The sequence below is a fragment of the Artemia sp. Qi Xiang Cuo genome, chromosome 6 (assembly GCF_049724085.1).
Source record: "Artemia sp. Qi Xiang Cuo chromosome 6, ASM4972408v1, whole genome shotgun sequence".
Classification (NCBI taxonomy): domain Eukaryota; kingdom Metazoa; phylum Arthropoda; class Branchiopoda; order Anostraca; family Artemiidae; genus Artemia; species Artemia sp. Qi Xiang Cuo.
This window is the reverse complement of record NC_142799.1, coordinates 11,034,069-11,050,640: the sequence shown is the minus strand read 5'-3', so window position 1 is coordinate 11,050,640 and position 16,572 is coordinate 11,034,069. Positions and strand designations below refer to the sequence as shown.

Here is a 16,572-nt window from a genome sequence, read left to right as displayed (position 1 = left end):
TTTTTCTTCACTCCCGTTGCTTTTTTATAATGGAAATGGACAGTATAAGAATAAAAATTGACTGACAAAATGAACACATAAAAGTATAGTAAAGATAAATGAGCAATTCCACGAAAAAGCATTTGGAAAAAAAACATGAGAATAACAGACCAAAGAACCGTTTGTTTTTTTTATTAATATAATTTATACATCCCTTCAATAGTGATCGGTTGTTTTAACTAGGAACTAATTTTTAGACCTTCTGGGACGGAAATTTTTTAAATATTAAATACAAGATCCATACACTTAACAAAAAAGCTTGACAACAGTGGTTTTACTTTGTAGCTAGTTACTACACAACTAATCATTCGAAAGGTCTGCTGTACAAAGGCCTTTTTACATCAAGACTGGTTGTAATTCAGTTTTACAATTTATATCTGAATTCCATGTGGGAATTGGTCGGCAGCAGCTTCCCTTTGTATTTTCACCTAAAAGCTTTCTAATAAAATAAACTAATAAAATTATAGAAAGTTAAATAAACTTTCTAAAACTAAATCTAAATCTAAAATCTAACTAGACTAGAATCTAAAACTATGGTGAGTTATAATAAGTTGTATAAACTTGGGGTATTTTATTTAATATGTCTTAATCATAGTTCATAACCCTAAAGAGGATCTGGCAAAAGCAGTTTTCTGAAACTTGTGGCAAGCATGGCTCAACTATGGTAAGTTACATACACTTGCTGCATTCTAATGTATTCAATATATCTAAATCATTGTTCATAGCCGCGACGAGTAGCAGGCAAACATCCATTTTCTGAAAAACTATGGTGACTATGATAAGCTATATGGCAAGGCCATACCCAAGATTGTTTTTCGGAGAGGGTTTTACTTTTTAAAAGAATTCGGGGGGGGGGGAGTGTTACACAAAAAAATGCATACAAAATTTGTTTATATCCATTTTTGTTACGTTTTTACGAGTCGGACAAACATTTGGGGGGGGGGCTGTTCAAACCCCCCTAATCCCCCTCTGGGTACGGCCTTGGTATATGGGCTTTTCCTACATCATAGTTCATAATTCTGAAGAGAAGCTGACAATGGGCAGTTTTCTGAAAAACTATGATAAGTTATATGATCTATGGTAAGTATGGTTCAACCATGGAAGTTAATTGCATCTGGTGCATTTAGCCAATGTTTTTGAACCATAGTACATAACCCTGAGAAGAAGCTTACAAAAAACAATTTTCTGAAAAGGTAGGGTAACTATGGTGAATTTTGATTAAAACAATCGATGAGAAGTATGGTCAAACTATGGTAAGTTATATGCACTTGGTGAATTTACCCAATATTCCTAATTCATAGTTCCTAACCATAAAGAGAAACTGACAAAACTGGCAATATTCTGAAAAACTATGGTAACCACGTATAGTTTGGATAAGTTATATGCATGGTGCGTTTGACTCAACATTCCTAAGTCATTGTTCACAACCCTAAAAAGGGGCTTGCGAAAATAGTGTATGTTGTAGAGTTTATTGATTGATTGAAGCCATTAGAAAAATTGTAATATGCAAAATTTCCCGATACTATTTTTAGTTATCACCGAATTGAGAGTGATAACCTTTATTGTAGACTAAATAACCAATAACTTCAGGTGATACAAAAGATTGTCCATATTTCAAAGAGTGCAATGGCCCTTTAGAGTAAATCCAGAATCAGTATGGCAAAGTTCACCACTGATTTCGGTATGTCCAGAAATCCTTATCGTAACAAAATATTTTTTTTCTCATTTTTAACTTGAATTCATTCATTTTGATACATTTAAAACAAGACAGAATTAAAATAATAGTTGCAACATTTACCCTTTTTTGTGACTCGTGGAAAATAAATGCAAACTTGGCATGTTTTTTATTCAACTAATAATAACCATACTTATTTAACATATTTTAAATTAGGAAATTTTTAATTTCGAATCCTAAAATTGCAATTTCAACTTAGTATCTGAAACACAGTACAGTAGATTTGAAACAAAGTATAATAAGGACAAGTCTCACATCGTACTCTTTGCTTTAGTCATCATAACAGGGTCAAGGTTGTAAGACCAAACAACTATTGGACATCGTAATTAGTACAAGACACGCAAATATATAGTGAGCAAAGATTAGTTTCGAAGAGAGACAAATTATTAAAAATGACAAAAATAGGGCGAAGTACTTAAACTTGTGGGAAAAAATACCGTAAAAGGTATAAGATATCAGAAGTGGACTCCTAAGCCCCTTACTCCTGAATCGGGGGTACAAAAAAAAATCTTTCTCAGAAAGTTTTGATACATAAAAGTGAGCCTACAGAAATATGGCCTAAATTATCGTTCAATTTATAAAGCATCAATTGAGAGCAGGCCCTAAAATAAAGATTACTGGACCCCTTGAATAGACTTTTCAACTGGAATACTCATAATTTATGAAGTAAAGATGAAAACTGTTGGACCACTCGAATAGATTTTAAATAAAATACTCCTAACTTATGAGAAAAAGATGACACTCAAGTAGATTTTGCAACCGAGATGCTCATAACTTATAAGCTAACGATGTACTTACTTACTTGTACTAGTTGCAAGTTCAAGCCGCATCCTTCGTAAACTCGGCGCTTTGTGCATAGAGATTTTGCTGCGCGTCTCAAGGGACTTCATCTGCTGCACAAAGACGCTCCATGCTGAGGACATACGACTCTGAATCTCCTCTGAGGATTCCCCGATTACGCTTTATCACTGAGCCAAGGTTTTAGACCGACTGAGCTTCCTCGATTTGACTACCATTTAAGGTCACAGGGGGGCCCTTCCTCCCAGCCGTCGGCATCGTTTTCGTCTTCTGTAGACTTATTTGGAGACCAGTCGAAAGCCTTCTGTTTGCTACTTCGTTGATCATAGTCTGGGCAACAGACTCAGCAAGTATAAACACATCCTCAGAATAGACAAGATTCGTGACAGAGAAGGACTGGCTCACTATAGCACCTTTTCACTTGTCAAGGGGTATAAGAATCCATTCGACAAAAAAGTTGAATAAGGTCTCGAAACCTATTTAAAAGCATAATTGCGAACATCTTTGCAGTAATCGGGATGAGAGATGTTTGCAGTAATCGGGATGAGAGATGTGCTTTGATAGTTTTTAGATTCCATTCAGTCTCATTTTTTGAAGATGGTGACATCTTTTCTCTTTAGTTAGCAGATACAAACACATATTTGTGTACTGTCACTTTGTGTATGTATGAATCTTCATAATTACACGAAATACTGAGCTAAGTCCGAAAGCAGTATTAGCACTCAGTTTGATAGATGAAACGTTGGTGCTGGTCAGTGTAAAAAAAAAAAAAAAAAAAAAACTTAAGTCATTTAGTATATTCAATGCTGTGTAACTACACCTCTTGGAAATCTCCTACAGCAAAATCGATTTAAGAAAGCAATTAATTGAAAAATGTTAGTTTTATCTTTATGTGAGATGGGCAAAGTTTATATGAATGTATTATTTGCCCTCCTACACATTCACACCGACTATATTTATTCTCCTATTTCCGTTAGGATACTATATATTTCTGCTCTATCTTCCTCTTTAGTATCAAAGTAAAAAAAAAAATAATAATAAAAGTTTCATCTGCTTAATATGATTGACAAGTTGACAGATATAAATTATTGGCTGTCAGAAATGGAGTATAAGTGCTTGTCACCTCATCACACTTTGATCTGTTTATTTTATTTGGTAATTTTGTTTTTTCGTATTCTTTTCTTTCCTGTTTTTTTCATGTTTTACTACACTATTTATCTTCTTGATGCACGCGGGTAATTAAACATGTTTAGTATAGGAAGTTTACACAATATTTAATAATATATAGTATAGAAACATATATACCTATAGCAACAATATAGTATAGAAAATGGCAGAGTTAATTGGTTTCCCTTTCTGACATAGGGTTAAGGCACAATATGATTGGCTTGCAATATACGTCAGGCAAACAAACTAATGGCATTAAAGCACACTTTTTAAGATGAAGTATAGGACAGTCATCTGTCTTTTTCGCCTCAAGACTATCATGTAATATTAAAATTTGTCAATAAAGTCACATAAATGAAATCCCAGAAAATTGCAATTGATGTAACAGAAAAAAAACAATGGAATTAAAGCACGCTTTTCAGTATTGAAGTATAGGCCATCTCTCTTTTTCTCTTTGATACAATCTACCACTATAAATGCAAGAGTGGGCAAAGGAAATAGTATGTGCAGTAATTTACTTCCACCATCCACATGCCCATATTGATGACCCTCAGTACTGCATTTCTAAAAATAAATGGGTATTTAAGAGAAGGGAGCGTAAAGAAATGGGTCTAGTCTTGGCTTCTGAGGGACCTGTTGTCATAAAATCAATAAGAATAAATAAATAGAGCCAAAGTTGAACCCCTTGTTCTAATTCTACAGCATGACACGTAAAAATAAAATGTTTTAATTTAGTCTTACCTGCAATGTGGGATTCCAAGTCCGCCTTGTAATATTTTGTATAGTTTAGACTCATATAGGAGTTGAGGATGTCTTGCTTTTAAAGATTCTAATTTCACAGCCACTTCCTATAAACAATAGAAAAGATTTTGAATTTTTGACTAGGCAAATGTTATACACAACAAAATTTATTAGGTTTCACTGTTGAAAACTGGGGAGATGGGCTGAGATTGGTAGGTTGTCAGGCCTAGGGAGGGAAGTACACGAAAATAAATGGTGATATGAGGTCAAGAACCTAAAAAGCAAGTTTTTATTTGAGAGGAGCCCTTTGGAGTATTGGATGTCCCAAATGGCTGAATCGTCAGAAGTTGATTTAACCTGAAATTTAGGATTTTCTCATACTTTGAGACACTTTCCAAAATTTACCAAAATGTGAAGAATGGGTCTTGGATCGGCCTTTGGAGATGGGGGTTTCCTTCTCAGTCATTGCTGGGTTCAGAACAATGTGGAAGAAACAGACGCAAGGATCATGGAAGACAAAAAACAATGAATTTATTTTCTTTTTAAGTGAGGTCAAAGGCAAGAATAAAAATACTCCTTATAATCCTAGGTTTTCATTTCCAAACAACAGAGGTCATCTGACACTTTTAAAAGTTGTAATTTCAGGTCTAAACATTCAAGCTTCAGTGTATTTTTCCAAATCTAACTAAGGAATTACAGAATATTCTTAGAGGGATCTGCAAGCAGGTATTCTTTCAATGATGGATCATATCAAACAGTTTGTGGTGATGAAGTGTAAGTAAGGAGCAACCTGGGTCAATAGTAACCAAAACTCTAAAAAACGGAATTTTGATAGCAATATATACATCAAAACAATCGGATTTTTATTCTGATTTCAAATATATAAATTTCATGATGTTTAGTCTGACCTATCAAAATTTATGAGCCTGAGAATATTTGCCTTATTTTCGAAAAAAAGGGGGAAACACCCCCTAAAAGTCACAGAATCTTAATGAAAATCATCATCAGATTAAGCATATCATAGAACCCTACTGTAGAGGTTTCAAGCTCCTATCTGCAAACATGTGGAATTTTGTATTTTTTGCCAGAAGAAAGATCACAGATGCATGTTTTATTGTTGTTATTTTTTCCAGGGGAAATTGTATCAACCCAGTGTTTCTAAAATATTGTAAGAGGGCTCATTCGAATGGAAATTAAAAATTCTAGTGCCTTTTTAAATGACCAAAAAAATTGGAGGGCAGCTAGGCCCCCTCCTATGCTAATTTTTTTCCAGTCACCTGATCAGAATTTTGAGATAGCCATTTTGTTCAGCATAGTCGAAAAATCTAATAACTATGTATTTGACAATGACTTAAGCCCCCACAGTCCCCAGAGGGAGGACTGCAAGTTGCGAACTTTGCCCACTGTTTACATATAGTATTGATTATTGGGAAGTATACAGACGTTTTCAGGGGGCATTTTTCTGGTGGTGGATTGGGGGGAGAAGGTTACGTGGGAGGATCTTTTCATGAGAGAAGGGAATTTTCAATGAAGGGGCAGCAGATTACCCTGCATCATTTAAAAAAACAATCAGAAATTAAATAAAAAACATGGTTTTTTAATTGAAAGTAAGGAGCAACGTTAAATCTTAAAACGTACAGAAATTATTCGTCTATAAAAGGGGCTGTCCCCTCCTCAATGCCCTGCTCTTTACGCTAAAGTTTGACTCTTTCTCACAACTCTACTTTTTAAAACAATAAAAAAAACTTTAGTGTAAAGAGTGGGGTGTTGAGGAGGGGACTGCCCCTTTCATATACAGAAAACTTTCTGTTTGTTTTAAGTTTTAATCTTGCTCCTTACTTTCAGTTGAAAAAATTAGTTTTTTTTTATCTAATAAAAAATCAAAATGTTAACCTTTCCTTCAGCTTTGAAGACAGTGGTTTGCACAATTAATACTCCAAGAAATTTGACAGAAGGCTGGAGGAATAGCCTTCCCATAGGACTGCTTTGATACTACAAAAACCACATAAAATACAAATAGAAAAAGGTGTTATTTGACAGTTTGAAACTCTGTATTAATACTTGGTATTAAAAAAAAAAAAAAAAAAAAAAAAAAAAAAAAAAAAAACAAGGCAAATTATCCAGGAAGCAGTTTATTTTATAACTGTATATATACATTATAGAGTCTATTTCTATAGACTGTACTCAGGGGCAGATCTAGGGGCACGTGCCCCAACCCCACCATTAAAAGGTCAAAAGTTGTAGTAATTACAGTGGTGAAAAATAAGGATAGGGGCGCCAAATTTTTACTAGTGCCCCAAAGCATTGATTCTGCATCCACTTCTGACTGCGCCCCATAAAAGCACTAATATATTGGCTCTCAGAAACATTTAAAAGCTCTGAGAAAACGAAACAAAATGCACAAAATATTTGGCCATAGTATGGCCTTTCTGAACATACTTGTTTCTTAAACCAACAAGATAAGAGCAGTTTGTTCCAGATTACACTTGATTAAAGTTTAGTGGGAGGAGTTGCTGTCTACATTGGTTCTACTATGCTATTCTTTTTTGGGGGGAGGGGGAGTGGCTGCCTTATCAACCTTACAACAGTCACCTCCAGACTATCAGGACTTCATAACAATAACATCTGGAATGGTGATCAAAAAACTTAGAATGCTAAAACGAACAAGCATCACGCCAATTGATATCCCAATCCAAATCATGAAAGCATTCCCAGACGAACTTAATCAGCCACTTTCAAATTTTTTCAACCACATAACCATTTCTGGCAACTTCCCATAATTATGGAAGAAGGATATGTGTCAACGATACCTAAAAAAGACGCACCTAATGACATCCCTGGATTTTGGCCAATCACTCTTTTACTGGTATTTAGCAGAGTCTACAGGCAAGTCCTCTCATCCTGGCTAAAGGAAAAAATCATCAGAATGGTGGATCCAAAGCAGTTTGGTAGTCTTCCCAAGACCTCAACAGCTCACTATTTGGTAAGCCTCCTGGACAAAATCCTAGACAACCCCAGCTGCTGGATAAATCTCACAGCAATAGATCTGAACAAAAGCTTTCAACCTTATCAACCACAGTAAACTCATCAAAAAGTTACTTACAAGGTATAGTATCACCCCTGCCTTATTTTGAATCATTGCCAGCTTTCTCTTGGATTGAAAGCAAAGTACTAAATTTATTTATAGAGCTTGTACTCAACCAAGGTTCAAATCTATTGCGGAGTGCCACAAGGAACAATCCTTGGTCCTCTTTTGTTTCTTGTCATGGTCAATAAGCTGGCAGAGTCCTATCCTGAAAGATGGAAGTACATCAATGATCTGTCATTAACTGAAATTTGTCACAAGGACTCCCCAAGCCACATGTATGGTATCATCAAAGACATTAAGAACCTGCCTGCCAGTAATGACATGGTGGTGAATATAGATGAATCCACTGCACTTCCAATTTATTTCTTAAGGACCAAACCCACCTATTATCCTCCACTACACCAACTGCAGATGGTGACTGTAATTAAGCTATTAGATGTCCATATTTCATCAGATATGAAGTAGGACAAAGAATTAGGAAGCAGTCAATTGCGGAAATATGGGTATCTCTCTATGAAGTTGCTATCTCGTTATGGTGTTCCTGTCAAGCATCTTCTGAGGTTATATCTTTCTTTCACTGGACTTATCTTGGAATATTATTGTCAAATATGGCATTTTTCCTTTACTCATGACCAGTTGGAGACATTGGAGCAAGTTCAGTACTGTGCCCTGCTTGTGGTGTCTAAATCTCCTAGAGTTCCCTATATATTACTCTTCCAAGAATTTAAGCTTGTTATCCTTGAAAAAAGAAGGTAACAACCTGGTCTCAAGTTGGGAAAGGGTATCTTAAAAAATCACAACCTCTGTGATATACTTCCTCCAGGTTTTTCCCCTTGTAGACAAAGGTTACAAAGGTCTGTTGCTAAACCTATACCAAAAATACAAACAGTATTTACAACCCATGCAAGATATGAAAAAAATTTTGTGCCTGGGTTTGTTTGCCTTGATAATTTAAATGCCTATTTTATATATAGATGTATGTTATTTTAATTTTTGTCTTTTTAATTTTGTCAACAGTGTAAATGTTGTGAAAATTGAATTTGTTTTGACTGTGTCACTGAATGTGAAAATTGCATTTTGTATATGTAGATTTTTTGAATTATTTACTATTGTCTTGATAAAAAAAAAAAGAATCAGCCCAACCATGTAAGATTTGATTGAGTATCAATGGATTTTAAAGATCTGAAGCCATGTTGAATGGAAGTGAGAATGTTGTTGATTTCCAAGGGTTGAATTAGTGCTCTGTTGACAAATCTCTTGAGCACCTTTACAACTGCAGAAGCAATGCCAATGGTATGGTAATTTTCTACATGGTCTTTGGGGCCTTTTTGTGGATTGGTGTGACATAGGATGTTTTCCAATCAGATGGTAGATCTCCATTTCGTAGGCCCAGCTGGAAGAGTCTACACAGCAGAGAACTGAGAACATTTTGACACTCCTTGAGGAGCCTTGAGTGTATCCCATCTGATCCCTTGGATTTGTTAGCATCAAGTTTTTCAAGGCTAGCTAAGACTATTTATTAAGTAATTGACACTTTAGGCATCTGATCAGATATTACAATTGATGGGGCTCCAGGAATAGTTGAAAAGATTGGATGGTGAGGGCAGCAGCAAACTGTGTATTCAATACATTAGCTTTATCTACTGGCAATGAGTAGGTTATGCCATTATGTTTGAGGTCAGGAATTGTGTGATGGTTAGGATTTTTAGCACAAACATGTCTCCAGAAGGATTTGGGGATTGCCTTGATATCAGTGGCAAGCTTCTCCTCATGTTGAGACTTCAGTTTCCTAACTACATTGGAGGCAAGGTTCTGAGCCTTCTCCTACATCTGTCAATTTTCTTATGTTTTCCCTTGTTGTACCTTTTCCAGTCTCTAGCTTTCCTGTTGACTATCCTCTTTGCATCCTTTGTGAGGAATGGAAGTGTTTTAGGCTGTTGTTGGTAGATGACAAGGGAGTGATTTTTCTCAGTTGATAGGAGTTGTTCCTATTGTTGATCCTAATTCAAGAACCACAGATCATTGGCTGAAACTTGTTAAGCACTCTACCCAAACCAGAGTCTGCATTCAATTTTTCTCCTTAAAAATTGTCAACAATTGGAGTAGACTCTCTGAAGGAGAGTCTCCTTTTTCTCCTCAAGAATTGTCAAAGGATGGGATAAACTCTCTGAAGACACAGTTACTGCTGGGCCTGTTGACATTTTCAAATGAAGCTGGATGCTGAGTGGTCCTTAAGGATGTAAACTTGTCTGGAAAGCTACTTATCCTCCAACTGCATCTGGTCACTAAACAACAATGAAAGCAACTTTAATGATCAACTCTGCAGCTTCACAAGGAAAAATCCTTAGATTGCTTCAAGCTGCAATTTAAGGTAATGGTCTAGAAATAATAGCAATTGTATTTTCAAAACTAGAACCAATGAAAGAGACTTGACTTACTTGACTTAAGGCTCCTGCCGAGGGTTCAGCGTAGAGAACGATGAGACTAGGCGCCTCCAGGTTGACCTATCGCTTGCCAGGCTCGCAGCTTCTTCCACCGGGATGTTGGCTTGTGTGAGGAATTCATTGGCTTTGTCTTTCCACCTAGTGGGTGGGCGTCCTCTGGGTCGTTTCCATCCGGGGAGGGTGGGGTCGAAGTCAAATGTGACCCTTGCTGGGGCGTCACGTGGCATGCGAAGGAGGTGGCCATACCACCGAACAGTACGCTGGGCGAGCTGCGTTGAGAAAGGAGTTTGAGCCGTATGTGATAGGAGAGTCTGGTTGCTAACGAGGTCAGTCCAGTGAAGTCGTCCGATTATTCGGAGATGTTTCGTCTGAGCGACATCGACGGCGCTGAGGATAGATTTGGCAGCTGACCACGTCTCCGCTCCATACAGCAGGACGGTGCTGACTGACGCATTGTCGATGCGTTTCGTTAAAATTTAGACATGTCTATATAATCTTAAGTCCCAAAAATAACAAAAAGGTAGAGATGGTGGTTTGATAACAGCTTCCAACAGTAGTCCATACTCAGTCTAGGATTCAATTCTGAAACTTTCATTGAAAAAACACTGGGAAGAATTTCATTTACCTCAAATTACCTTAAACTGCAGCTTACCTTATTGCCTTCAATAAAATTGCATTAGGTTACTTTTAGGAATGATATAAGCTAGGCTGAATAGCCTAACTATTTTTAATTTTTGAAGTAATTTTCAAAAGTTTATATAGTTCTTCCTTCTGGAGGGGCCAGCCACTAAACTAGTGCCTGAATTGGTAAAAATTGGATATCCACTCTTTGACTATTGGAAAAAATTAGTTTATAAGCTTACATAAAATGGTACTATCCAATTTCCTTATAATTAAAAATATTTTTGCCATCTAGTTGGAAAATTTTGCCCATCTCTATAGGAGAAGTCTATATCTGTCAACTAGTTGACAAGAAACGTTTCCCCAGCAAAACTTTTATATTCCAACCAGTTGACTAATAACTTCTCCCCAGCAACACTTAATTCTGCCAACTAGCTGGAAACAAACATTGTCCCAGAAAACAATTCATTTTCCAACTAGTTGACTAATAATTTATCCCCAGCAATACTTAATTTTGCCAACTAGCTGGAAACAAACATTGCCCCAGAAAACAATTTATTTTCCAACTAGTTGATTAATTTTTTATCCCCAGCAATACTAAATTTTGCCAACTAGCTGGAAACAAACATTGCCCCAGAAAACAATTTATTTTCCAACTAGTTGACTAATAACTTCTCTTGTCACATCTCTAAGAATAGAAGGGTAAATTAGTCAAATTTCCAAATAATGGCAAAATTTCAATTTAGCAGCACTTCTCAAACAGCATGGCAATAAAATAAAAACAACAATGTTTTTGTTGTATGCTCTTTTTCAATATATTATTTGTTATCCTGACAACAAAGCAACCCTCCCTCCCTGAAGATCCCAGTTAACATATACAAAACTAAAAGAAAATTCCAGAAAGTGGATGAAGATTTGCTAGATGTTTCCCATAGAGATTGCCTAAAGATTGTTCTGGGTACCCAGCTGACTGACCATATTTCAAACCACAGGCTGTACAAAAAATATGGTCCAATTCTGCTTTCTAGGGCTATAATGAAAGACAGGTTGAGATGGCTAGAGCACATTCTGCAGATGAAGGATGACAAATTGCCAAAGATTTTCCTTTTTGGCCCACTGTCTATGTCTAAAAGAAAAGCAGGTTGTCCTTGTCCGGGGTGAGAGGATGTCATAAAGAAAGATTTAAAGGAAAGGGGAACTTCCTGGGAGGGGAGAAATTACTAGTTGGAAAATCAATTGTTTTCTGGGGCAATGTTTGTTTCCAGCTAGTTGGCAAAATTAAGTTTTGCTGGGGAAAAGTTATTAGTCAACTAGTTGGAAAAATTAAGTTTTGCTGGGAGAAGTTATTAGTCAACTAGTTGGAAAATGAGAGTTTTCTGGGGCAACATTTATTGTCAACTAGTTGGCAAAATTAAGTGTTGTTGGGGAGAAGTTATTAGTCAACTAGTTGGAAAAATGAAGTTTTGATGGGGAGAAGTTACTAGTCAACTAGTTAGAAAATGAATTGTTTTCTAGGACAATGTTTATTTCCAGCAACACATGAATTGAAAATCAAGTATTTTGCAGTAGACATCAAGACATGGTTAATTGTAGAAAAAGCCAAGACAGATAGTCCAAGTGATTGAGAGGGAAATCTGGCATAAGCCCTTTTTAGGATTGTATAAAAATGATGTTAGAAGGAGATTGGATAGTTACATTCTATATAAGCTTATAAAGTAATTTTTTCCAATAGTCAAAGGGTGGAATCCCCCTTTTCAATAGGCTTTCACCCTGGCCTATTTATTATAGGCTGGGCTACTTGAAACTGTGAGTGCATACATCTCTAAGAATAGAAGGGTAAATTAGTCAAATTTCCAAATAATGGTAAAATTTCTTTTTAGCAGCACTTCTCAAAAAACATGGTAGACTAAAAAAGTAAAAATAACAGTGTTCTTATTTCATGCTCTTTTTCAATATATTAGTTGTTATCCTGACAACAAAGCAACCCTCCTTCCCTAATGATCTTATCAATATATACAAAACTAAAAGAAAATTCCATAAAGTGGATGACAATTTGCTAGATGTTTTCCATAGAAATTGCCTACAGATAGTTCTGGGTACCTGGCTGACAGACCATATTTCAAACAGTAGGCTGTACAAAAAATGTGGTTCAATCCTGCTTTCTAGAGCTATAATGAAATAATGGTTGAGATGGCTAGGGCACATTCTGCAGATGAAGGATGACAAATTGCCAAAAAATTTCCTTTTCAACCAACTGTCTAGGGCTAAAAGGAAAGCAGGTTGTCCTTGTCTGGGATGAGAGTATATCAGAAAGAAAGATTTAAAGGAAATGGGAACTTCCTATGAGGGGAGAAGTTACTAGTTGGAAAATGAATTGTTTTCTGGGAAGAATTTTTTTTTCCAGCTAGTTGGCAAAATTAAGTTTTGCTGGGGAGAAGTTATTAGTCAACTAGTTGGAAAATGAAAGTTTTGCTGGGGCAACATTTATTGTCAACTAGTAGGCAAATTTAAGTGTTGCTTGGGAGAAGTTATTAGTCAACTAGCCTAGTTGGAAAAATTAAGATCTGCTGGGGAGAAGTTATTAGTCAAATAGTTGGGAAATAAAAGTTTTGCTGGGGCAACATTTATTGTCAACTAGTTGGCAAATTTAAGTGTTGCTTGGGAGAAGGTATCAGTCAACTATTTGGAAAAATTAAGTTTTTCCAGGGAGAAGTTATTAGTCAACTAGTTGGAAAAGGAAAGTTTTGCTGGGGCAACATTTATTGTCAACTAGTTGGAAAATATAGATTTCTCCTATATGGATGGGCCAAATTTTCCAACTAGATGACTAAAATGTTTTTAATTATAAGGAGATTGGATAGTACCATTCTATATAAGCTTATAAAGTAATTTTTTCCAATAGTCAAAGGGTGGAGTCCTGTAAATATTTTGCAGTTCATTTTATTGACTTGCAAATAAAGTGAACATACTACTCAATGCCTTTTTATGCTCAAATATATAAAAAATATAATAATCATTTTTGTTGCAAATGAATTTTACCCCCACCCCTAGGCTATACATACCAATTCAAACATCCACCATATGGCTAATATGGGAATAAAGTTCATTTGTGATGAAATTGTATTTTATATTTAGATTGAGGATGCAAGTCTAGGTATATATTTGCACATTAGGGGGGTGGGGGTATATATTCTTTGAATATATAGGTCCTAAGAAATTCATGAATTTCTTAGAAAAACTGGCAAAACAAGGAAAGAAGTGAAGATAAAGGCTCTCCCCCTGAAAAATGTGTTAACTAGGATTATTCTGCATATTTTGGAGTAAGAATTGTGTTCTTAACATGTATCCTTATGTTCAGCTGGGCTCCTAGGCTTAAAATACTGGTTGGCCAGTTGGCTAATTCAAAGATTTGTATATATATACACTGTCAAATTAGCCATCTGGTGGTATCCCTACCAATTCAGGGCATATATTTGCACATTAGGGGGTGGGGGTAAAGTTTAAACTTACCTCTCATTTGCATAAGAAATAAACTTTACCCCCACCCCCTAATGTGCAAATATATACCCTGAATTGGTATATATGGCCTAGGGGTGGGGGTAAAATTCATTTGCAACAAAAATGATTATTATATTTGGAAAGAGCATAAAAAAGGCATCAAGTGGTAAGTTTCCTCTATTTGTAAGTTAATAATATGAACTGCAAAATATTTACCCCTGAATCAAAACTTAAAAAGAGACTTAGCCTAGGCTACAGGGATGTAAAAAGAGACTTAGCCTAGGCCTAGGCCCTATAGGCCTAGGAATGCAACAAGGTAACCAACACTCACACTTCATAGTAGTCTAGGATAAGAGGAGATTGTGACACTTGTAAGCCCCATCAACCTTAAGTTTAAGCAGGCTAACAAAAGAATACAAACCTCTCCTGTGACTATATTGATTGCCAAATAAATATCACCAAATGAACCACTGCCAATTTTCCGAACAAGCCTATATTTAGATGCAATGATAAATTCTTGAGCTCTAATAAGAGCCAGTGAAGCACCTTTTGACATTTCCATTTCACTTCCACTCACTCAATAACAGGCTATGAACACTTCAAGAACTAAAACCTTTCCTGACTCTTGTGGTCTTAAAGATTGAGTAGCCACAGACTTTTTGCTGCATCCAAATATGTAAGCCAATTCAATAAAGCTCAAATTTTAAACTGAAATTTCAATTTATTGTTAGATGCTTCATTTTTTATCAGAAAATATCTATATTTACAACACCAATATCTTTTGTCGAATTTCACCTCGCCTTCACATCAAAACTTTCGAGGAAACGGCGTATTTTTCTGTAATAGATAGCGCTTATAAGGAGCACAGGTAACAATGGACGCTGTGAAAAGTAATAGCTATGTGTCATTCGGATACGGTAAAGAACATGACATAGGACTTCACAGTCCCTACCGGCGATGCTAATTTCCGCTCTATAGCCCTTCATCTGAGAAGTGCAATGAGGAGTTGGGGGCTAAACCTTCTGTACTTTCACACACCCTTCCTGTTTATCTTCCCCAGATTACTTCGAGTACTTATTTAAAGCTGAGACGACTCTGGATGAGCTTACAGAATCACGCCACTGATCTCAGTTTTAACGACTTAACAAACAACATCAGGACACGACCGGATCGACTAAGTTTGGGGCCCGATCGGATTTCTTTTGCGGGTAGCACAGCAGTTTGGGTCTCACAATATTTCTTCCAAGAGATCTGTTGGCTTACGACTGAACTAATAATTCAAAATGTGCGAAAGGCATTCTTTAACATCTCCATAGGGGTCTAAAAAGTACATTTGGCCACGTGAATATGGTTCAAAATCACCTTCAGGGGTCTGTGATTGGCGTGCCGCTAAATTGGTTCTGTGAAAAATTTGTCGAGCTGTTTTGAAGCTTTAAGACATTACGACTATTTTTGGTTCGATCATCGCTTACGTTGAATAAAGTTAAAGCAAACATGGGTTCTATGTATGTGTTTATGGAAAACTTTAGAGAGCAAGTGATGTCCTATAACAGGCCAAACAAATTCATTTGGAAATTTCTGATGCAAGAATGCAATTCGACCAAGCAGGTAGCAGTCCCCAAGTAACTCATCTTTGTTGGCTACTTTTACTGCTAGATAATTGAGGACTCCACAGTAAATACATACAGAGTTGAAGGGCCCCAATGACTTGTAAATAACACTTGCGTAGCTTACGGCATCTTTATAGGTATTTACTGGGTTTTACACCGCATTTAGTTAGGATCAAAGATTGAGATGGGGCTGTTCTTCTAACATAATATTTTTCTTCTGCACTCTCATTTTTGACTTGTTTTAATTCTTGCTGTTCTTTAACAGCAGTTCTTTATTCTTCACTGTCATTTTTGATACTCGCTTTAGCGTGTCTGCTAACCATACAATTCTTTGTTCTTCCCTTTCATTTTTGACACGTTCTGTTGCATGTAATTCTCGCTGCTGATTATCTTCTAACAGCAAATTTCTTTGTTCTCGCGGTCGTGCACCTGTTAACAAAACATTTCACTGTTCTTCATTTTCATTTTGATTCGTTCTGATCCTCATTGTCATATGTCTTGTAACCGCATACTTTGTTTGTTCTTCACTTTCGTTTTTTTGTCGTTGTGATTCTCGCTGTAATTTATCTTTTAACTGCACATTTCTAAGCTCTTCAGTTTCGTTTTTGACTTGTTCTAATTGTCGGTTTCGTTAATATTCTAGCTACATATCTCTTGGATCTTTATTTTCATTTATCGTTGCTTCTGACATTTTTCAGTGTCTTTTGCCTTAGCTGCTTTGATTGGTCTTCATTCACTTGTCACTTTTGATGGTCTAGGTTTTTCATTATCACCCGTCGTACATTTACATTATTCAGGACATTCTCTGGATCTTGTCTCATTTGATTGTCC

General features: G+C 36.2%; 1 protein-coding gene across 1 annotated transcript in view; it reads right to left on the bottom strand.

Moving 5' to 3' along the window:
* LOC148950859 (casein kinase I) overlaps nt 1-14,925 on the bottom strand; it is a 67,083-nt gene extending 52,158 nt beyond the window's left edge. Inside the window, exons 1-2 of the mRNA XM_089090482.1 lie at nt 14,553-14,925; nt 4,481-4,587 (exon numbers count right to left, since the gene is read on the bottom strand). Of these exons, the coding sequence (XP_088946608.1) occupies nt 4,481-4,587; nt 14,553-14,693 (248 nt within the window). The 5' untranslated portion in view covers nt 14,694-14,925. The remainder of the gene's footprint in view (nt 1-4,480; nt 4,588-14,552) is intronic.
* Between the last annotated feature and the right edge of the window lie 1,647 nt (nt 14,926-16,572).